General features: G+C 37.6%; 1 protein-coding gene across 5 annotated transcripts in view; it reads right to left on the reverse strand.

The window, feature by feature from the left end:
• Positions 1–23,895, reverse strand: part of KLC1 (kinesin light chain 1) — a 51,737-nt gene extending 27,842 nt beyond the window's left edge. For 3 of the 5 annotated variants that reach the window (XM_064512024.1, XM_026111344.2, XM_026111345.2), the window contains exons 1-4: positions 23,507–23,894; positions 5,578–5,839; positions 2,791–3,021; positions 501–579 (exon numbers count right to left, since the gene is read on the reverse strand). In XM_064512024.1, the coding sequence (XP_064368094.1) occupies positions 501–579; positions 2,791–3,021; positions 5,578–5,838 (571 nt within the window). In that variant the 5' untranslated portion in view covers position 5,839; positions 23,507–23,894. Of the gene's footprint in view, positions 1–500; positions 580–2,790; positions 3,022–5,577; positions 5,840–23,506 lie in introns of all 5 variants that reach the window. The other 2 variants (XM_026111343.2, XM_026111342.2) reach the window with 1 other exon arrangement.
• Between the last annotated feature and the right edge of the window lie 649 nt (positions 23,896–24,544).

The raw sequence follows: 24,544 nt of genomic DNA on the forward strand, positions 1-24,544 counted from the left end.
AGACAATGCTTCTAGAATGAGTAATGAACTAAAGGAAGACATTCCTAGCAAGACAAAGGATTATATGAGAACGATTTCACACTGAAACCTGCCCCAAAATGTTAAATCAGAAAGGCCATTAAGTGAATTCACTATCTGGGCAGACCAATAAGCAGCTTCAATGTTTCAGAACCTGCCTCGGTTGCTTGAAACAACCCTTTTCCATTCTGGGACCCGCAGGAAAGACTGTGGAATGAATTTTGTACTGAAAAGAGTTCCAAGAACTTTACAAGAGCTAGCAAACTTTCTTCAAAGATCTAGTCTTGAGTCCTATATCGACCATCATGGCTAGTTTTCCTGTTTCCCTCTTCTAGCAGGGCAAGAGGCAATCACCATGCTGCTCTAGCCATTAGTACATTACGCATGGATTATTCATTTTTTGAAGAGCATTTGTAGCTTCTGTGTTGCAGAAATGCACTAACACTGTAATACGCTAACAATGTAATTTGAAGTGTACTTACTTCCTTGTCCCTGATCATCTTCATCATTGGGAAATAAGTCATCCAAAGGCTCTTTGGTGGAATCCGTATCTTTGTCTTCCTATAAAACACCCCCAAAACCAAACAAATTGTTACACTATTAAATCTGAGGCTTAAACAATATGAGTTCTATATCAAGGGACAGTTTCTCTAACTGGAAATGTTAAAGGAAAACCCCACAGTCAGAACATAGGAAGTACCAAGAATAACATTTCTCATAGAAGTTCATTGAGGGTCTTATGTTCAAATGTATTTACATATTCTGTCCCAACAAAATACAGGACACCTTCAGCAAAGCCAAGAATAGAAATCAGGTCTCCTAGATTTCAGTCTCAATTTAAGCACACAAGAACACATTTGCTATTCTTACAAAGACATTATACCTACAGAACATACCCAGTGAAGAGTGAGCTCTACTGAATACACAATTGTCCACAGTACTTCTGAGGTCATATACACAGTTATTGATGCAAGGGGGAGTGGAATATGGAGATTCACCTCCCAAAGGAGAATAAAATTGCACCAGCAACTTTAATTCCTTCACCTCAATTTCTGAGTACTCAATTTCTACACTTATAATACATTTTGCAATTGTGATTCATAAGGTTCAAAAAGTAAAAACACCTGGAAGGAAGTTCAACTCCAATATTCACCTTCCCACATCATATTAATCTCAGCACAATTCATCAATATATATAAATTTTAAACATTCAAAGATCATTCCAAATCCCACAATCATGTGAAGTAAAGAAACAGAGGAACTCTCAGTCCTGTTTCCTATATTTGGAGCCTACACAATATAAATAGCTGAAGTTGTCAGAAATATTAATCTTAGTAAGTAGAAAACCGAAGATCAGAACACATCCTTTTTTCCCCCCCATATGTTCATCCAACACCTTTTTCCACAGATTAAAAAAAGGCAATTGCTGCTGTTCGCACACACGCTCTACGGTGGAAAAGTGGGTTCTCTGCAAAAACAGCAGATCACAGGCTGGATCTCACATGGGAAGTTTAAAATTTTAAGTGTGCTGTTTCTAAGCTCTAAGCAAGTATATACATGCAAGTGTTTTCAAAAAGACTGTTAACAGAGACTATTTACATGACTGGTGAAATTATAAAGATGTTTTGCTTACTTAGTCCCTTTCTACCAATTAAATTTCAAATTTTCAGTCCAAGTCAAGTAATGGTGCTATTTAGGCCATCTAAAGATTATAGTTCCACATTTAGCACATCAAAATCCCAAAATTCCCTCCTCCTGACCCTTCTCTTCTCCTTAAACGAAGTTCTGTAACAGTACTAAACAGGCTTCACTGGCAGTTTTCAACTTCAAATACCAGCTCTTGAAACAGCACTGAAGCGTTCTGCATGCAGCTGACTAAAAGAACTCATACTATGTTAGAAAGGATTTGATCCAGGAGTTGGTTCAGCACGACTAAAATGCATGCATTTTCCCTCATTATGTTACTGAGATACTTGGTTATGAAAAAGTGTTCTTTCCAAGACACGACTGAGAAGGTCAGAACATACCCAATGAGATCTTTCTCTGCAATACCATCTAATTTAAGAAAACAAAATAAAAAGATAACATGAAGAGTAAACAAGTTAGAAGTATTTAAGTAGTAAATCATTTCTGTAAATTAAAATCGTATCCATTTTCTCTCCAAAATTAAGAATATATGTTATTAACACAATGGTAAGTAGCAACTAAAAACGTGCAGATGATCACAATGTTTGGCAAAGGGTCAAGAAAGCAGATTCAAAGACCTCTTATCCTAGTGTACATTCTCAACAGATACTGAGGCTAGACACTGCTTTCACTAGACCAAGATTAAGTATTTTTCCTGCAGTCAAAATAAGCCAAGTCCTGTATACGCTTACAACCTGCTATAGTTTACACTGCCACTGAAGGGCAAAGGAAACACAAAAACAAATTTTTGGCTTCAAGTTCAGTTCTTCACATTTTTAAGCTAATATGACACTAAATAACTATTCAGCAATTTTTCACCCTCATATCTATTTTATTATGATCTATATGCAGTAAAATATAAGTAAACTAATAAATAAAAAGAAGTTAATCTGTCAGATTCTTTCTGTGAACTGTGACACTGGTATAAGGTAAGCATTTTAGTAACAGTTATTTTTATGTTAGAGACAAATTTATGTAAGTACATACACATACAAATAAAAAACTTGCACCTTACATTTCTTGGCAACTAAGCATCTTACAACACACATCTAAACATAAGCTGCTTTTTACTCTACAGCTACTTACTGATGGTGAGATATCATCATCGTATTTTTTTAATTGATTCATGAATTCTAGATGTTTCTTTTCTTCCTCCAGCTGAGCCACAGATTGCTCACTTTTCTGTAGTTTCTGTTGTGTATTGGCCAGTTCATCCCGTAGCCACTGATTTTCTTGGCATAACCGGCGAACCTGAGCACGCAGTTTCTGCTTCTCTGATTCCACTGCATTTAAATGATTTGACAATGCCATCATTACCTAAAAAGCAGAAGACATCACATGACATATGTCCTCTAAATGCAGTGCTGTATTTGACACTAAAGGCTTTTTATACGTAGAACCTATGTCAGCTGTGAAATCTGGTAAAGGTTTAAATTTTGCTTTTTAATATACCTATTTGATGTTCACCTTCCCTCTACTTGAACATATTTACCATTTGTTCAGTCAGAATTATCCTGGAGGAATTCTTTATTAGTGACTGCTTTTCATGATGCAGCTACTGTTTGAAGCTAAATTGTTTTAGAATGCCTTAAATATTACATGCTATATTAACATGTATTAAAAAGATAAACTAGAATTTAGATTACTGAAATAGAAACCTTTGTTCTATTAAGAAGAACTGAATAAATATATTTTTAACTTATGAGAATTACAAAGATAACCTTCCCTGTAAGAACTAAACCATAGTTCTATTTCAGCAATTTTCAGACAGAGAAGGATTCATACGCAGGTTTGCAGCTTATAAGGATCAACTCCTCAGCATAACAATAATACTTCAAAGAGACAGTTATACTACTTAAATCTAAACATGGAACTGAACTCAATTTATTTAATCACTTTACGTATACATACCACGAATTCGAGTGTGCAGACAGCCGATGTGTCTGAACAGCCACATTAAGGACAAAAATAGAATGGCCATAAAAACAATCTCCTTGGATTTTTTTTTTAAATGTTAAACAATGTTACATGAAAAAGGAGCTTAAGTGAAAGCCAAATACTACATATATAAGATATTCTGCCTTCACTGTTTACGTTAATCTCCCTTTGATACCTGTAGAACAGCTGACAGCAGTCTTAGAAAGTACACCCTATAAGCATGGGTCACTGGTGGTAACAAAAATTATCACAGATAATATCTAGAAGAGTTTGAAATCCCTGAGTTCTCAGTATTTCATCCCTCAATTTCATGCTTATTTTAAACATAATTACCTTTTTTAAACTGAATGTTCTATTAAAGCATATGTATTTTTAACTGAAATTTCACATTTCCAAAAAGTATACCAGGTCTTTATAAACTACTTTTTCTATAAAGGTAAGATAAAACTTCATGGATAAATTTGTAATGCCAGCCCAAATCTCTAGACTTCAACACCTATCTTTTTATGTATTCAAAACTGTTAATAATTTAAATTACTTAGCATCAGAAAATATGTTTAGGGAAGTTGTCATAGTATGGTCAATATACTCAAATACTCAAATAGTATAAACTACAATGGCAAACTAAAACCTCTCATAAACTTACTCTAGAGTTACCTGAAAACAAAGTTCAATTACTTACTTGCTCAGCAAAGTCACTTTCACCTTCATGATAGTAACACTTGCCTCATCATATCTACATATCATTCAAATATCCATGAAAATATTTCCATATCCTAATTTAAATACAGCAAATGACATGAGAGATCACACTGTGACATCCCAAAGCATGCAGGAACACTGTGGGCTTTTCAGGCCTGACAGTAGTCGTTGGAAGTATAATTGCTTTCCTAACAAAAGCAATACACGTAGACTTTTTGGATCCTAAGCCACCACAGCTCATGAGACACCAGGTTGGCAGACAAGGCAATAACATTTGAAACTGAAGCTACTTAATCTGATAGAGGCAAGAATCAAAACTAGCTTTTCAAAGTCCCAATATGTCAAATTTAGGAGAGAAAAGATGCTCATTCACTCACAGATCTTCTGCAAATATATATGTATAAAAGGAAATCCAACTGTCGCAATTCTATTCCATTTATCTTTTAAGTTTTTCCATCCTACACAAGGGATCAAAGCTCGTATGCACTGAAATGTGACAGTCCATACCACGATGACCAGGAATTGGGTTGTTTTAATTTCACATTTCCATGACGGGTAGCATATATTCATTCTTTCTCTTTGAAAGATCAGTGAAAGTTTTTCCAGGCTCTGTACTCAATTCTTAAACTTTTGAAATACATTTAAATTCACTTTTGTTTTCGTAAAAAGCTCAATAAACATTTGAGATTCTTAAGCACCAGCAGCATCATGAGCTAGAATAAAGGATCTCAGAAATCAAGGAAATAAAAACATGAATTTAAGATTATAGCAGAGCTCAAAGTTCGCGTCTCCTAACCTTGAGCAAATTCCTGCATTTGCGTGTGACCTAGAGTTAAAATGCTGATAATGCCTAATTCTTGAACTTCTCAAGCATTATGTGACTAATGCTGTGAAAAAGTCTAACCAGAAAGCAGTAAATGTCTCACTGGAGTCAAGAGGAGCTCTCTTATGGGCTTCAGTGCTTTAATACTGAATGCATAACATAACATTTGAAACATAGTAAAACAGCTAGTATTTACTTCTGTTTAATTACAGCAGTCTTCCTCCTTAACATATGATAATAACGTAAATGTCTCAACTCATTTTTAATATTTAATAATGTAAATATAAGTCCTTAAACACTGATCTGTGTTTGAAGTTTCCAATTAGAGGCCAAATAATGAGCTTTCACTTATTTTTTATATCAAAATCTCAGTCAAAGGCTGAAATGTTGTATTTCTACTCCAGTCTTACCTGTGCTTCACTAAGTCCAAGTTCCAACATCTCCAGTGACTTTCGAATCATGTTTGATTTTTCTTCAACCAGATTAGTTTCATCATCTTTCTTCAAACATTTCAGTGTTTCAAGTAAGCTCTGTAAAATTGAATTGTGTTCATTCTTCAGTGCCTCTAGTCCATTAATAACTTGCTTAGTTTTGGCAATGATTTCATCTTGAGTAAGCTTCTCCAACTTCTCTTCCTTTAGATACACCATTGTGGACATGTTTTCATACATTCTGAAATGAAAGAGTACACTGGTTAACCCAAAAGTAAGAATAAAATAAGGAATTCTCAATAATGTAATAAAACTTTCCTTTAAGAAGTTATTCAAATATGTGAATTTGAAATTTATATAATGGTATTTTTGCACAACTTTTGCAATATTTTAAGTCCTGGCTTTGACAGTGTTTCAAGTTTTCCAGTTTCTATTTCCAGGATTAATACTCATAAGCCAAATGGCAAATTAAAATAAAATCTATATTACAAAATGGCAGAAGAATTTCTAATGAGCACCGAAGAATCAGGCAAATTAAGTGCTCCATCTTCAGGAATCTGGCTTGCTCCAGAAGCTAATATAGTAGTGGGTGTATGTAAGAAACTATCTGCAGATGCCACTGATAAGCAACTATCTTCACAAACATCCACAAAATAGGAGCTCAACTTGAAGAAATATTATCCAGCCCTCTAAAAAGGGTAAAGAGAGATCAATCAACAACAAGAAAAAAAACCTTTTCTAGGACCTTTTCCAGTAAGGAGAAAACACCATTTTCACCTTTTTCCAGGGGCTAGGAAAGGTATTATACGTACATATTTTAAAAGTAACAGCTGTCCCCTAAGATTACATTACTGTAAATCAAGAGACATTCAATTGTCTACAGGTCTAGATGTAGCTGTTTTGATGAAGCTGCAACAAATGTCATACACTTGAAATATTGTTTGTATAACACAATCCCCGTAAGAAATATTTCGCTGTGCTATTCTGCCAGCAGGTCATGCACTATGTCGAGGCTAGTAAATTTCTGAATGTTTGTAAACACCTCTACCAAACGTAAATGAAGACCAAAAAACGTTTAAGAACTCAGGTAATTATCATTATATGTCCTGTTACCGAAGTGACAAACAAGTCTAACAATGTGGAAATACAGACAGAAGCCACAGAAATCACTTGATTCTTTTCAAAATGTTACCAGAAAAATGCTCTATAACAAAAATAAAGAATTGAGAAATTACTCCTTCATACTTAAGATATTTATATCTTCAAGTGTACCAGAAAATATAAATTAGAATGAAGAGACTATAAAGTAGCCACAATTTTTCAAAAGCCATAAGTTACAACTAATCTATGTCAAGACACTTGGGGAAGCTTTGATAAACTAACATTTAAAATGAATTAGCTAAACTGTATTAGACCTTTGCATAGAAACAAGTTTAATTTTTGAAGAAAGCCAAAAGGAATTTCAACCACAGTAAGAGTGCTGCAGGATTTTGTCACATGAACGAGCATCCACACACACACTACTTCACAACAGCCTAAGGATGTACTCTTACTCTAGCGTGAAATATATTAATAAACACACACACACCCCTATCTATAAAAAGAAGTGGCTTACTCTGTTTATATACACTCAAATTATCTTCTGTTATGGCTTCCTGCACTGTAAATGAAAAAGGCATACCCATTTGTCACAAAGGAGTCGTATACTACATTAGTTTATCTTGCAATAATCTATTGTCTGAAAACATAGGCAACCTGGGTAAGTAGCAAACTTGGGCTTACCACATTTTAATAAAAAAAATTCATATTGACATCTACAGTTAATCTGGAACAACCCCAGGAGCGCACACATCTGCACATGCCACCTAATCTTTCATGGCATAAGAAAACAACTCAAACACTGATTAGCAAAACACAGTAATTACACATTTCTCATTTAATTTGAGAAATATTACCCAGAATGTTTAAAATACTTTGTTTAAACATGCACTCCCTATAACTGTTCTTAAAATAATTAACTGTGTACCAATTTAATATAAGTCACATTTGTAGATGAACCAAATTCGTACACAAATGCTTCCGACAAGCACAGTCAGAGGAAATTGTTATGTGTTATGCTAACTTCAGCATATAGCTCACCCCTAATTATAATCTGGCATGCTTTCATGTCATTAAATTAACAATTTCCATTCTGAAAGCAAAGCACTGAACCTTTGATCAAAAGAAAATTAAAATAGCAGAGGACATCTAATGAATAGATGCTTTCATTTCATATTAGAGAAGTTCTGAGAAATTTGACTTCTAAATACCCAGAGTTTTTCTACATTTCTGAAGTTTTCCAAAGTATGCGATCATTTGTTTCTCTCTTATGTGAACAGGGGTGGTGATTTTTTTCTGCTTGTTTCAATGTTTTATAGTCTTTGTGGAACATCATTAATGATGGAAAACGGAGTAGGCAGGTGTGTGTGGGGAGGGGGATGTTTGTTTAAGAAAGATGTACAATTTATCTATAAAAGCAGAAGTTAAATGAATTCTAAGTGATTAACACAGATAAATTAACAGTCATTCACTGTTACCAAAAAACAACAAAAAACAACCCACGGCCCACACACCAAGAGAGCATCAGAAAAATACATCAGACATTGCAGTGGTCATCCGTAAATAAAAGAAGCACAAAATAGCCTGCAAAGTAGATATTCCACAGACAAACCCAGCAAAAGACAACTGCGTGCACAATGAAATTTTAGGTGTGAAATGGGCATTAATTCTGTAATTGTATGGGAAAAGGGCTGTCAGACAGAATCTGGCACAGAGTCCTGGCTGAATACATGAAAAGTTTTAACTACGGAAGGCTAAGCCAGCAGAAGGGCCTGTTCTAACAAAGCAGCTTGTAATTGGACCTGCACATCACAGAAGTCTTTGAAGAAATGAAAAGCAGGTTTAAGAATTCCATTTAAACCCAAAGAAGACAGAAACAAACTTAAAACCCATCCCAACTTGTAGACCTCTTTTACAAACACATTATTCTCTGTCTCAGTTCTGTGCGCCTCATTTTTAAGCCATCACATTTTAAACTAAATATTAAGAGAGTAACCATGAGCTTCTGTTGCCTCAAAATAACCACTATGAGGAACTGTACTTGAGCATGTGCCAATTCAAAAATTATAAAAAGATACAGATAACTTGAAAAAGACACAATTCTCCTAAAGTGAAAAGTCACAGAATCCTAATCTCTCCCATTGACAGGAAAGGAATAAACTCTTTTACACAGGTTTCCTCAGATGTCCATTTAAATGATATCTTAAAATACTCACAGAAACCTTCGAAAATTTTGTTCAGACCTTTGTAAAACTATGACTGGGAGAATAATTTACAGAATGGAAGACAACACACACACAGTACTTTATTATGCTATCAGATCTGATTCTTTATAGAAATAAGATTAATAAATGTCTAAAGTACCTTTTAAGCATAGCATGAAGGTGTGATGCTATTTCCTTTTTTTTAATATATATTTTACAAAAAGGCATACCAATCTATCAAAGAAGATCACATTTGAATACATTACCATATGATTTATTTTGAATAGCCTGAAGCTGAAAAATCTTACACAGAATGAAAAAAGAAGAAAAAAAAAAGTAGGGATGCATCCATACAGAGGAAAAGAGACAAAAAAAACCCACTACGGAGCTTTTCTCTTGTCACATTCCAAAAAAGTTATTTCCTTCTTCCTCTGTTTGCCCCTACAGAAAAAAGGACATAGTCAAAGGCTTTGCAAATTCCTGTTGCTTCTATCCTGACATCAGCATATTGTCAACTGCACTGCAAATTTCACCTGCTATAAGGCAGGAATTCTAGATTTAAATGCTAGTTTTTAATTCAATGCACAATTGGGAAAAAAAATCAAGATACACAAAGTTTTAATGTGAAAAAAAAGAAAAGAAAAAAGAGATCAGAGGAAAAAATATGCAACATGATCAAAGTTACAACAGACTAGCCAGCTGGCTTAGGCAGTTTACATATCATATTAGGTATGTGCCTGTGTAGATTGTGAGCTCTACATCTCCGTTTTATTTACCACAGTGTAGAATATTACAAAGTGCAGTCACTTAACAATTTTCAAACGTTTTAAAAAATAAAGCAATTTTCTTCCAACACGCACAAAATAATGAATGTGGACAGGTCAAGATAATAAGCTCTATAGTGACATCTACTAAACAAAGAAATGGATTGAAAGTAACACAAATTTGAACCAAAGAAAGTTTAAAGAAAACAGAGCCAAACCTACAGACTTTCAGTCATGTAACTGCAGTGATAATCCCATCACACAAACTAAAACCAATTAAAGATACATCCATTTAAGTATTTTGTTATCCAAGAAATTTTCAAAACAATTTTACTACTACTTCTGACATTACAATTTTTGCCAAGGTTTTTCCAATGGACATACACACAACACACTGAAATAACTACTTAAGCTCCTGAACTCATTTAAGGAAGTCTTAAACAAAAATATCTTTTTTGTGTTTACCTACTTTTTAAAAAGGAAAATGTCATTTTGTTGCAGGTCACCTCCAAGAATAAGAGGATCCATGTTTAGGGTAAAATTTTATTTAATTAAAAGAATAAGAAACTGTTCAAAACACACTGATTTCTCAGAACTAAAATATACATATCAACATCAATCCTTCTTTGCATAGGAAAATTCGTTATTAAAAAAGATCACTTCTCTCTACTAAAAAAACCCACAAGGTCTTTTTCCTTGAGTAAAGATTAGCATGGATCCTAGAGACAGATGAAAAATAGTAAAACAGTTATAATTTTTGGAGGTTGTTTTTATTTTTTATTAAATATCTTGAAAAAACATTTTAATTATTTAGTAGTCAGATTTCAAGTATGAAAAAACTTGGAAGATTATTTTTTTCACATATTTAGGGTCTGTTCATTAAAAATAAAAGAATCTGCAAAAAGCTCTGTCAAGTCAAATTCTCACTAAACTTTTCCTTCTGAATATACAGATAGCAGACAGGATAGCTGAACACCAAACAATAATAAGGTGTCACCACACAAGTAGTAGCTAATCATTTTCATAACAGTAAAAACTATTAAAAGACTTGCTCAAGCCACACCTTCGGGCCCTGTCATCTGCAAGCACTTGCAAACTCCGTACAGAGGTATCACATATTGACTTGACCTTTTTATATCTCCAATACTAAGTATCAGTTCACTGCTTTGCAACAACAATCAGTCTATCCAGGGCTTTCTAACCTTAATTTCGCTCTTCACTTCTCCTTAGTTAAATGAAAACACTTAGCACCCTAAATCTTGCATGCACATGCTGTATTTTGTGTTAGCTGCAACTTGCAAGTCATCAGTTCCCTGCTCAAACCCAAACACTGTTCATGGAATGCAGAGTCTTGAAATATTACCAACTGCTTTAACTGCTATTCTTCATAAAGCAGAAGATGCCTTCTCAGACAATCCTGAAAACTTCACAAGCTTTTCGGGCACAAAAAGAAATCGACAACAAAGGAAGGTTCATTCAGAGAGTTATTAGTGCACTAAAGATGAAAAACACCTCACAGACTGTTAAGGGACACGAGTAGTATGTCAAACACTAAATTAACCGCACCTCTTCCTAACAAGGCAGATCACAGTGACACATGCTAGTCTGAAATAGTGAGAATGAATCACCCAAGGATGTCTTTTATATAATTAGAAAGATATTTGTAAAAGGACTCAGATAAGAAACATTCCAGTTTGAACATATTGCTGTTATGGTTTACAGTCAGAAACATCCAAATTCCAAAGAATAATAATAAAAATACAAGTAAGAATTCTAAAATAGTCATTTAACTATGAGGCTATTTCTACTACCACAAACCGTATTCCAATACATAATAAAATTTATAATCTCAGTCTTTTAATTTGGTTTACTCTTGTTTCATTTCTAATGATAGTTTATATTCAGGAATTTTATTCCAATATATTCATCTTTGACACTATAATAAAAGCAAGCTTGAAATGGAGTGCCAACATATCTGTTAAGCAGGTACTGAAGGGCCAATTCTCTTTCTTTGGCATATCCACCGCAGTAGCTGAACTGTCTCACTCTTTTCATCGTATGATTTTTGAATTCATATATGAATACCTACAAAACAGAAAATCTTGAACTGCATCTGGAAGCAGTGTACCAGTGGGGTCAGCTGTAAGGTACTCTCGCTGACCCACTTCTATAAACAGAAAACTGCTGCATTTTTGTCCCGCCTGAAGTTTCCAAAAATGTAGTCTTAGAAAATGTCTTCACAATGTGGCACAGGTATACACAAGCTACCTTAAAAATAACTTAGTTAATGAGAACAAATAGCAGCACATATCAGAGGCCCTAAATCACTGATGAGAAGTAGATAAAAAGATGATGAAGTTGCACATGACTAGCAAGCAACTTTAAGCAATGAGAAGTCTTTTAGAACACAAAGTATGTGAAAAAGAATTAACCACTGGACTCACTCCTTCCTACTAGTAAGCATCTGAAATAAAAAAAAAATTTAAAAAAAAAAAAAAACTTATTGTGATCCTTCTGCCTACTTTCAACTCACAGTTAACTCTAAATACAGAAGTCTGCCCTACAAGGTAAATAGTACAAAAAAGATATCTGTCATCCTTTAATGCCAATGGCATATAACCTAAGAAAAGCTTAGAATGAAGTTTATAAGTTGACCTACAATCTTAACACTTCAAGACATTTATGTTGGTAAGCATACAGGACAAAAACCTCGTATTTTGTAAAGGTTCATCCTTTATATGGGTAAACTCACTAATTTCAGAAGAGATGTACAATGAGTATACCTAATACTCAAAAGGACAACTTCACTAAAAGGTGTAAAATACCAGAAGACTTGGATACTGGCAGACATTTCAACTGGACTAACATGGCTGTTGTTTTCCTATAGATTACTCTCCACATCACATCAGTGGGAAGAGGCTGCATTGCCACATGTTCTGCACCCGCCTCACAACAGCATCCAGCTCTGAAAAACACTGCATCCTATATTCAAGGAAAACCCAAGGGCTTTCATTAAGCCTATCTGCTGTATTAAACTAAGTAAAGAGGGCATGTACTAGTTTAGCTGAAGAACACTGTTACCATACCATATGATTTGGTTTGATACATGTTTGGAACCTTTTAAACACCTGGCATGCTGTAAAAGTCATACTCTTCAGATTCTTAGGAAGATATTTCATTAAAGAAAATTAGACAGAAAAGTAGGTTAGTAAAATATATTTGCTAATACAAGAGTTGATAGCAAAAAAATAACTCCTATCAAGTCTGTAGCAGGGATGACACTGACATTTATCTTCAAAAAAACCACAAGCTATGAAGATTTGCTGTTGTGGAGTCCATTTATACAGAACACTATGAGAAACCCCACAAACATTAATGAAGTGTATACCATTTCTTAGCAGTCATATCTGCATTCAGGTAAGTAACAGTCTTAACACTATTTTGAAATAAATACCTCTGTGTTCCAATGGTAACTGCTGAAAAAAACTTCAGTTATTTCAGCCTGTACTTCAGTATCTGTGGCAAGTAAACTACTTTTATTAGAATTATGATTTCCTGCTAGAACAGTTAATTCAGTAAAACCCGCTAAACACAGAAGAATTTAGAGTGGCATAAAGTACCATATAACTACACAGATTACTCATCCTCTTAAAGAAGGACTTACTCTGGTGTCAATCCCTTTGTACTTAACTGAACAGACACATTTTAACTACCATTTCAACCACCCTAACGTAGTTAAAACTGTACCCTTTTTAACTGCAGACAATTCAGAGGACCTGCCAACATAAGTACTTCCAAGCTCTCTTTTAGATTCAACCATATCTGGTTGAATCTTATCTGAGATAAAGAGATCCTCAGACGATATGGCCATTCCCCTAAACATTAGTAATTCTGCCATCAGTTATGTAAGAATGGTGTAAGAGGAAACTATTTTCTTTCAGGGGTATCTCACCCACCACGTTTTACCTTACTGGAGTACCAGAAGTACATAGTGACTAGAACACTGAACAGTGACATATCCTAAAATCACAGAGGGCCTTTAAAAAGTAGCATCTGTTTAGATCCTACAATTAGTCCACATGTACCACAAGCATGCAAGGGGCTGGGGAGTATTCCTTATATACAGTCCCAAGACCTTCTACCATCTCAGGTTTCAAATTAAGCTGGATGAAAATAAGACCCTTCTATTCACTTGCAATCACATCAGAGATTACTCTTCACCAGAGCTGAAGCAGGTGCCAGGGCTGTCTGACAGGTGTGCATTCTAATGTGGTACAGCAGACCAAATTGGGAGTCTAGAGGAGCTACACCAAAAGGAGCTCTTTCAAGAGGGTACATGCTTATCAGTTCTTTGTTCGTAGAGGTCCCTATGACTACCGTCTGTTACAGTGTGGTGGTACACACTTCCTTCTCCTACATCTGAAACAACATACTTATTTAATACCTGCAGGCCTGCGGTAGGATCAAAACACCATTCTTTTCTAGAATAATAGAACACATCTCTTCCACTGTTTGGTAGTCCTGGGCAATGAGCTCTAATGCCTATTTGTTAGTTTTAGTTACGTTCATGCAGTTTCCAAACACAGGCATAGACTCAAGATTACAAATCTCAGTCTCCTACCCCTGGAGCATGGGAGGTTTTTTTGTTTGTTTGTTTGGGTTTTTTTTTTTTTTTTGGTAGTACTGCTGTATCAACAGCAAATACTATCCATCACCCTTCTCCAAAACTAGTACTTCTTCCATTTCTTGTGAGCACTAACAAGAGCTTCCAAGCAGTCACAAGCGGCCCCTGAGAAAGCAGAACATCTTGCCTGTTCACTAAAAAACTGGCACAACATACCAGTCTGGGCCACACAGGACTTGCCTTGTACTTACAGCCACAAAACCCACCTCACTGTGACAACCTGAGATAAAAACACATTTTAATGGAATGATCATGACAGTGTTCAGAATAGTTGCATAAAAGCAGAATAAATTATTCTTAAATGCATCAGAAAGCAGAAGTTGGATGATTTAAAAAAAATCATATTTACACTTAGTTATTAAAAATTAAACTGCCTGTCACATGAATCAATATACATCAGAAAAAAAAAAGTCATGGATAATTATTCTAAGAAAAATTTTGTATTGCAGTTTAGTATTTTGTAGTTACAAAGACATGCTCCATAAAGTATCTATTTTAGGTGGATTGAAAGTCCTGTATCTTTAAATAAATACAGTCAAGACAGTTTGAGTTACAAATCCATCTTCACTATTAAATCCTGTACTTTTTACTCTCATGGCTCTATCTATCTACATTTCTTGCTTGGCTCTTCATGCGCTTATCAACTTGTGCAGCCACACTTTCAGTGAATCTTTAGTCTTGTCTGGTAAGACCTTTTTTCGTAGAGGGATTCTAGCTCGTGAAAGAGTCCCTTCAGGACTGGAATAGAGAGGCAGAGTTGTGACTAATTGTTTTTAAACATACACATCTTGCAATTTTAAGTAGTCAATAGCGCAGACGAAACATCTACTTTTTTAGCTTGACTCTAGTTATTTTTTCATTTTATTGTTATTTTGGGGACATGAATTCCCTTAACAAGAATTCAAAGGATCTGTTTATATCATCTATTTAGCTTAATTCTAAGCAGCATTTATGTCAAAGCACAGGAGTGTGCCCATGAAATCAAACTTCCATATCACATTAAAAACCACATCAGCTTCCCCTTACTAACATCAGACATATACATCATAATAAAATCTACTTTTTATGGCATATCCATAACCTTTAAAAGAATGCATGCAGGGAGGGTGGAGAGAGACATATCTTGCCTCATATCATTGTCAGCAAAGCTTCCCACATAGGCCCAATTTACGTGAGTATAATTGTATTACTCTTACGTGCTTGAGGGCATTGTACAAAAATAAGAAAACCAGCAATTCCTTCTTCATACATAAGAGGAACATCTACTAACAGGGCTTCGAGAGAGACCAGCCTTTAAGTTTGAAAAATCTTCAAATTGGTTTTGAAGCTACTTAATAGCTTACCTTAGTAAAACACACAAAACCATGCAAAGATGGAATCATCCTTCAAGCTTTAGGGAAAAAGAGACTGTTAAAAAAAAAAAAGGGGGGGGGGGAATATCCAAAAACACTAACTAAATTCTTCCAAGATGACTACAGGAAAAAAGCTGCACAACTAAATAGTTCAGATGCTGTCATTAATATTGAGCATTAACTATTTCTACCCCATTAAGTACTGCACCAAAATTGATACTTTCAATGACAATCACCATTTATCAAACAGAGTATCTTTTACACCTCGCAGATTCCATCTCACTGAAAGTGTAGCAAATGATGCAATCATCCAGAAAAACCTTGCACCATTCACTGTATATTTTATATACCACAACAGAGAGCTGATTTTGTTATAAGGTTGGGAATCATTTCCTCGTTACGCACTCTAAAACCTGCAACACTTACTCAGATAGTCTTGAAGTCTGTTGCACCAGGAGGTACACGGCAATACAACAGGCCCTAGCCTAGCATCTTACAAAGTCACCTTAACATTCTGTGTAGCCACACCTGGGGCTCAAGTCAGAGTTTTAACCCCCACTATAATGATCTTGCACATTCATGATTTAGGCTAGTGCCAGGGCACTGGCTGCTTTGCAACTCCTGAAATACTCTCTTTGGCAACAACATTACCTTAACAGTTCCCACCATCCTGTCATAGTACATCACTTTTCTGGTGTACTGGCACTGAACAAGAGTACACTATAAACTAGATAATGGACACAACAGAGGTAAACAGTAACAGTTTGACTACTATGTTTTAACCCACATCATTTGGATAAACCTGATTTTAAAGTATCCCTTTACCGATTCATCTGTGGAGGGCGGAATAAACAGTTATTTCCTAAAACACCTTTGCCACTAAAAGCAACACATCATGCACATTCTAGTATTGCTGCACGTGCAGCTGGACTTCGCCCCAATGCTGTCAAATCAGTCTGCATATTTCCAGGCCATTTGTTATCACAACAACTGGGTGAGGATCAAGAAAGTGAATCAATGGCCACACAAGATACAACCAGGCACTGTAATTCAAACCCCACTGACTGTTTTTAAACATATGCTGTGTATCTTTGCTCTCTGTCTGCATCCTGCATGGACTCTTTCCAGCAAAAAAAAAAAAAAATTATTCTAACAGCAATATTTTATACATGCTCTAAAATCTACATGGAGCATATAATTTTAACTTAAAAGTACTATCAGAGAAATTGATATTAACTGAATAAGAAAGACTTAAAAGCAGAGTAATTTAATCATGAATCAGCCTTTACCTCTTTTCTGAACAATGGGAAGGAGATGTGATTAAGTAACAGCAAATTACTGGGACATTTAGTCAAAGTCACCCTGTGATGCCTCTTGCCCTTTCAAAAGGCAGGGGACAGATGAGAAATCTTTGAAAAATTAGGACATATGGCTAAAGCGCATGTGTCAGTATCATAACAAAATCTTATCTGTCTTCTCTGCATGATTTCTTAAATCACCACGAACACCTACTAAGCACCAGTATCCTGTGCTCCAGAATGCTCTGAGAAGACAACACTACAGAACAGTTTTATCACATCCTCTTTCTTAAACATAATTTTGCCTTATGGTGGACAAAGCAATCAGGTTTGCACACCAAACCTACCAATACACACCACTCCTCAAAATTAATGCGACTTCCTGATGATTCATACATTCGCACCTCTAGCAAGTCCTTTATGTCACCATCAGTACGCTAGCGTACTGCTATACACATCATGACTCCTGCACCCCTCCATGTCTCAATACAGCTAGAGCTATTATACCGAATGCAATCGGGGTACATCCAGAAAAATGCTAAATACAAGTAATAGTGCATTCTTGGATCTTCCATGCATTGTCTTACACATGCAGAGGAATTTAGAGCCAGAAATGGCCATCAGGTTACCCGGTCTGACTTCCTGCGAACACAAGACCACAGACATTCACCCACTCAGCCTATGGCTAGAGAGAAGCTGGTAACGCTCCTCGTGCAGCCCTAGGTTTCATTCATATCTTCCATCATGCCAGCACAAGAACTCATGATGTCCGTAATAAACTGAATCAAAGAACTGACCCTTTTACTGGATTATTCTTCAGTCAGAGGTGAGGGGACAGAAAAAGAAAAGGACCAGAGTACAAATCCAGTCAAAATATAATATTTCGCCAGGTTGCCAAGCAGACATCTATGTTAACAGAATGAGGACACGAAATAAGTGGCAGGAGTGAGGTACTACATAAACCAGCACTGAGACTAAAGAAAAGTTCAAACAATACCCTTAGACATTGGGTATATATTACTATTCTGTCGTCAGAAACAATTTAGGAGGTTGCTGTCCTCCTCCTATCTCAAACCCCTATATCCTCACATACTACTGTCCCAATAGTTGCATAGCTCCAGTTATATGTGGCCTCCCTCTACACTGACCTGGCAGCAGGGGTGGACTTCATGTTTTTAACCAACTCTTTCTCCCTCAAAACGCACACTAAATATGATGGGGGCGGGGGAGGGACACCCAGTTTCATCACAGGAACAAATGAAACAGTACAGCTGAGGGTACAGTAAAATCCACTCATGGTGAAGAAAAGAAAGGATATAGTAAAATCCACTCATGGTGAAGAAAAGAAAGAGGAATGAGAGTAACCACAGTCTGTCTGAAATGGAAGCTACTCAAGCTAGAAAAGAAAGACACAGCTATAACTTTTCTGCATCATTCAGCCTGATGTTGTTTGATAAAGGAACATTCATAAACATCCCGTCAATCTGAAGTACAATATTCTATTCAGGGAAAAAAAACAAAACAAAACAAATATAGACCCACCCTCAACAGAGACTCCACCTTTTCTCCTGCTAGTCCATCAACCAGTATGACATGCTTTGCAAATCACCAAGCTACTGTCAGCTGCAAGGGAGCAAACTTAAAGACACATTGCAAGGAGGTAGTTACTGAAATCCCTCGGATGTTTAAAACCACCACCCTCTACGCTGTGGAATGGCGCGCACACACAAATAACGGCACACTGCAAGTAATCTTAATGTTTTGTTAACGTTTAACAACTTGTGCTGTTTCCAGGCAAAGAACAATATCAGGGTCCTATAAAATAATAGTAATAATATAGTGTTAAAGAGATAGCAACACAGGACGTAAGAAATAGTTTACAAACATAAAATCAGTGTCTATATATAATGCAAAAATACAAAGAATTAAGATATGCAACCAGTTATTCAATAATTCGAAAAAAGATGAGTTGTCATTCTTTGGATTAAGATGACCGATTTTTGGATACAACTATAATGGTTTTCTGAAATATATATAAAACACATAACACGAAAAAAGCAGAAACAAACTATTAGCAAAAAAGTTCAACTTTACATCAGACACTTCTCGACTTTCTAAATGTTAGTGCAGCATTAAGTTTTAAAATATTTTTTTCTGGGGTACATGCAAATATAAGGTTAAAAGCACATAGTAAATAGAATGTTGCTTGCCACCAACCCAACCTGACCAATGTGTAAGGAAGCTGGTATTACCAACCAGACTGGTTACATCCTTCACTACATTAACTGTGCGATTTTATTAAATCAGTTATAGTTCTGATGTAAACCCAGGAGCAATATCTTAATACAACAAATGAGCTTTATAGCAGATATTTACAAAGGAACCAAAATAGGAAATGGCTGACTTTTAAGTTTACCCACAAAATATATTTTACCTCTTTTACCAGTAAGGGGCGCTGCATTGAGAAACATGTGAAAAGGTCTGTATGTTTACATGGACAACAGGGGGAAAGTCTATTTGGAATAGAAGATCCCATGGTCAAGTGCTATTGCTGGTCGATACACATTATTCGGTCTTCCTAACTTCGAGCAAGAAGGAAGGCCACTAAAAATTGACAACACAAATTCAATTAAATTCCACTTGCATGTCAAAACCCAGCTTCCAGGGTAAAGATTGTTTCATACCGTACTGATAGAGTTGAATTGCAGAGTCCGTGGGAGACAAGCTGGATTCAAAGAAACAACATAATGACTAAGTCAACACACAGATACTATTACTTGCATCTGTTTTCTTAGCTGACTGAATTCAAAGAAACTGTATCAAGTATCTGAGATTAATTTTCCTCATATGTTATCAAAAATTTAAAATGCCTAGTGTGAACTGTGCTTTAGCATTTGCCCTCTGAGAAGAAGCTTTTTGTTCAGTCCCAGATATATTCTGGCTCCTGGAAGCACATATTCTCAGTCCTCCTGCTTGCCTATCTGCTATGGACTGTCATTATTAATTTTATTAGCTGTCTAGCACATACACATACAAAAAATCCAAAATAAGTATGTCATCTTGTGTCTGCAAAGTACCTCACACAAAACCTTATGGCAGTAATTCCTCCACCACCAAAAGTATCCATAATTCTGACTTTTACCCTCTAACAAAGTACCCAACTCAGATCCCATGAGTGATGGCAACAAAAGCATCTGAGCAAATGTAAACTGTCATAAGTTCACCTTTTTCTGGTCAGGCATTTACTGATTTTAGTGGCTGATAAATAATTTTTCAAAGAAACAACGCTTATTTCTACAGCCTGCTGTCAGAAAGGAACAACATTTCACCCAAGAAATTACTAGGAAAGCCTCATTACCTCAAAAATACCTAAACTTGTGTGTGACTCAGGATATAACTACTACCAGATTCTATGCTGAAGTCTTTGACTGCTACTTGGCACCATAAAGTCATCTATTGGACATTTTATGCTCAAGGCTCTTTTATTGAGCAAAATAAGAGTTAACATAACGAAAAGAAACATTTTTCTAAAATCTGGTCAAGATAAGTACAATGCTCTCATCAAACAATGAAAAATAATTCTTCAGGTCGTACTAAAAGATAAGCCTGTGACTAGCTGCTTCTATTACAGTGACGATGGAATTGGTCACATCCCATTTTTATGAGATGTGTCATACTGAACATTACCTGGAGGCAGACAGACTAAAAATGCTATTTAAATTGTCTTAGTATGCTTGTTCTCATCACTGTCTACTACCATGACTCTTTAAAGTAAAGTGCAGAATATATTATGCTTATTGATGAATTTGCCTGAACTTGCTTGCTTTCCACTCCTCTTAAAGAAACATTATTTTTGTAAACATTTGTACAGTGAATTAAGTTTTAAAATAATCATAAGCTATACATCTGAAAATATGCTGTTAATCCTAGAACAAACTCAACTGCCTTTGTTTGCCACAGATGACAAGCAGAGGAAGAGATCAAGAGTAACCGCACAAGTCCACAAGTCTCAAGAGAAACAGAAGCTACATTAAATGGACTCAGAACTGAATATGAAGATATAATATTTCTCCAAACTCCCAACTAAATAATGGATGTATATATGTGTGCATATGTATATAGATACAAACACACATATATAGATATATAGAGAGATAGGCATAGGGCATAAAAATAGCATGCAAGTGAGGGTCTTCTGTTAACATCACAGAAAGTTCCTCATAAGCAGAGCCAGCAGCAACTGCTCTTATATCGCATAAGGGTCTATACAGCATTATTTTGGATTCTTGTATGTCAGAAAGCATTCAGTATATCCTATTCTGGACTCCTGAAAACTTCATTTGCAGTTTCGTATACAATTCCTCTTTTGTCAAACAAAGACTTTTTTTTTTTTAATCATTTTCCATTAATAGCCCACTTTTAGCATCTCACAGTAATTTGATGAACAGTAAATGAGACATTTCAACACAGTTTTGGGGGATAGACATAACTCTCATTCTCTTTTTTAATTACATATGACGGCACTTTTTCTTTCATGAGAAAATGAATGGAATTTAAACTCTGTTGTTAGAATTTCTCATTAATGGATTTGTTTAGTTCCATCATCATCCTTTGGAAACAGAAAGGTTGCCAAACTTTAACTGCAACATGATGCAGGAGTGATACTGCATTCTTGTGTTACTCTGAGGAACTGACAATTTCTGTTCTCTGCATTTCCTCACATGGTTCTGCATAATACAAAAAGCATAACTAAACAGAACAGCTAGAGATTTCCACATTTTCAATGATTTCATAGAAATGCTCTATTAAACCATGTGCTCACCAAAAAAAAAAAAAAAAAAAAAAAAACCCAAAAGGTTATTCAGTTGGCTTACAAAATACAAGGCTTTGTGGTCAGAATCGTCAAATGGATCAGCTTTCTCATTGCTGCCAGCAAATGCTGAACATGTTACTTTCAATTATAGCTATAATCCTAGGGTTATATTATCCTCTATCATGTTTCACTGAAGCTTTGGAATTTATAATCAATTAAAATAAAGCTATTTTCCAAAAGAGTTGAAAATCAATGCTGAATTGAAAAAGATCTTTTTAACTAAATGTTTAACTGTCTAAATCTTGACGGTTCCTTTTTAGCTTTCCAATGCACACCCTTTGGGCATTAGTTTCCTATTTAAGTGAAGCGCAAATACAAAAGGGGAAGAGACAATTACTTCCCAGAGTAACTGTTACTGCACCTTCCGCCAACAGCAATTCTGAAATTGTATTTTAGAAGTTCCCATTTAATACAGTTTTATGTTCAACTGTGAAAGTGTTTTATATCACAAGTGATATTTGCTCACCTTTTTGCTGTTCAAAGCAAACCACAAAAATAAACTTTCACTTTTTGCTAGTTGACTTTATTTTCTGATCCTGTATTCTGGTTCCATATTTAGTACTTGAATATCATTGTTACATTAACTCATAAACACTACAGGAAATGATTAACAGGAAAAAAAGCATCATAACTGATTTAGTAGCCTTCAAAAAGTGAGTTAGTAACATTAATCTAGGTGATGCTGCTTTGATCATTAAAACATGCTCCAATATGCTTAGAACAAAGTATTAGTTAAAGAATCAAGAAATCCTTTTTTGTGACTATACCCAACTGCTACGCAGATTTACAGATCAGACATTTTGCAACCTAATGATATTAAAAACACAAAGCCAAAAAGAGAAAGATTTTTGGAAGTCTTTCTAATTAATGTCTGCCTAAACGATAGACGTCAATAAAGTCAGTCATGTATTAATGTTATTTCGCTAGAATTAAACGCTCATAATTTATGTTTTTCTTCATTATTTTGGAACTGTACATATCTCCTGGGCCGAGATCAAAGTATGAGAACCGTCTCAGACTGTAGCACGGGTTGGTGCCCTGTAACACACAAATCTGGTCACTACAGGACCCAAGCTGCCTTCCCGAACTCCTCTTTCACCATTCCAGAACCGGCAGCGACAAGCTTTACCACACAAAACAGAGGAAAAACAGCGAGCAGCGCGGCTCAGCTCGGCTCGGCTCGCCCCGCCAGCCGGGCAGCCGGGCGAGGCGGCGCCCCTCCACCCCCCCGCCCTGCCGGGGTCCCCTCCCTGGGCGTCGCCCGGGCCGGGCTGCAGCGCGGACGGACGCCAGCCAGGGGACAAAGCGAAGCGATCGCCATCCCCGCCGGGGGGGCTCCTCCTCCTCCTCCCCCCCAGCGCTGCGCTCCCCACGGGTGATTACAACCAACGGAGCTTTGCACAAAACACGGAACCCCCCCCCCCCCCAAGAAGCACCCGACCCACCGCACACGAGAGGGGCCGGCTGTCAGCGGGAGCCGCAGGGGACCAGCCGGCCAGCGCTGCCTTTTGTTGTTTGCGTAACGGCAGACGGGAAGGCGCAGATAAAAACCCCAAACCCCCCTCGCCCCCCCCCCCAGCGGCCCGCTGTCAGAGGCCGGGGCCGCCCGGGGCGCGGCCGGCGCCCCCCACTCACCGCTCGGTGCTGCAGGCTGGGGCGATGTGCGCAGCGCTCGCGCAGGCGGCGGGGGCCGCGCAGCCCGCGGGGGCGGAGAGGAGGCGGCCGGAGGAGGATGTCAGCGATGGGCGGGCGGAAGGGAGGAAGGAAAAGGGGTTTTTTTTTCAGAAGGGGGGAAGAAAAGGGAGAGAGGCGAGGAAGGAAAGGAAGCGGGTCGGCACCGCGACCCTTCCGGATGCGCTGACAGGCCCGACCCGGCGGCCGCGGAGGTCGGCGCGGGGCCCAGCCCCCAAGGCGCGGGCGCTGACAGCTGCAGGCAGCCGCCGCCGCCCCTCGGCCCGCCCCGCCGCCGCCGCCGCCGCCGCAGCCCGGCGCCCCGCCCCGCGCAACATGGCGGCGCCTCCACTCCTTCTCCCACAATCCCCCGCGCGCCCTTCTTTCTCGAAGCCCCCCCACGGTCTATGATGTCATCCCCTCCCCCCCCCCCAAACACACACGCACTGTCGTGGGTAACGGCCGCCCGCGAGGCGAGCGCAAGCCCAACGGCCGCCCCGCCCGGCCCCGGCGGCCGCGCGGGGAGGGCGCCGAAGGGAAGCCTTGAGGGTGCAGGTGCGAGGCCCCTCGCTGGTGCCCCTGTGCCTGTGTCAGGGCTTAGGCCGTGCTCAGCCACCTCGTGCACGTGAAAGGTGCTGCTGTGGCGAGCAAAACCCGGTATTTCCTGAGCACAACGCTCGTGTGACACGGGCTTGGTGGTGTCCCCGGGAGAGGCACCGCTGCGGGCATTTCGCACCTTTATGGTTTCCTGCGCCCTGGAAGGAGGTGTAGGGATGTTGTTTCGGTAAAAGGCTGACAATAGGACGTGCAAAGTCCGTGTTACCTTCTTGAGCACCTCTGAAACAAATGCGCATTAAGGGATCTGCAGTACGCAGGCAGCTTGTGGTCACTGTACAGGTCATGCAAGGGACAGCTGAGGCTGAAGTACAAATGCTACAAAGGCCAGGTCCCCTCCCAGGATTCATGTGCTGCTAATGTATTTCCACACCCTTGTCTTAGATG

The sequence above is a fragment of the Dromaius novaehollandiae genome, chromosome 5 (assembly GCF_036370855.1).
Source record: "Dromaius novaehollandiae isolate bDroNov1 chromosome 5, bDroNov1.hap1, whole genome shotgun sequence".
In the NCBI taxonomy this organism is placed as follows: domain Eukaryota; kingdom Metazoa; phylum Chordata; class Aves; order Casuariiformes; family Dromaiidae; genus Dromaius; species Dromaius novaehollandiae.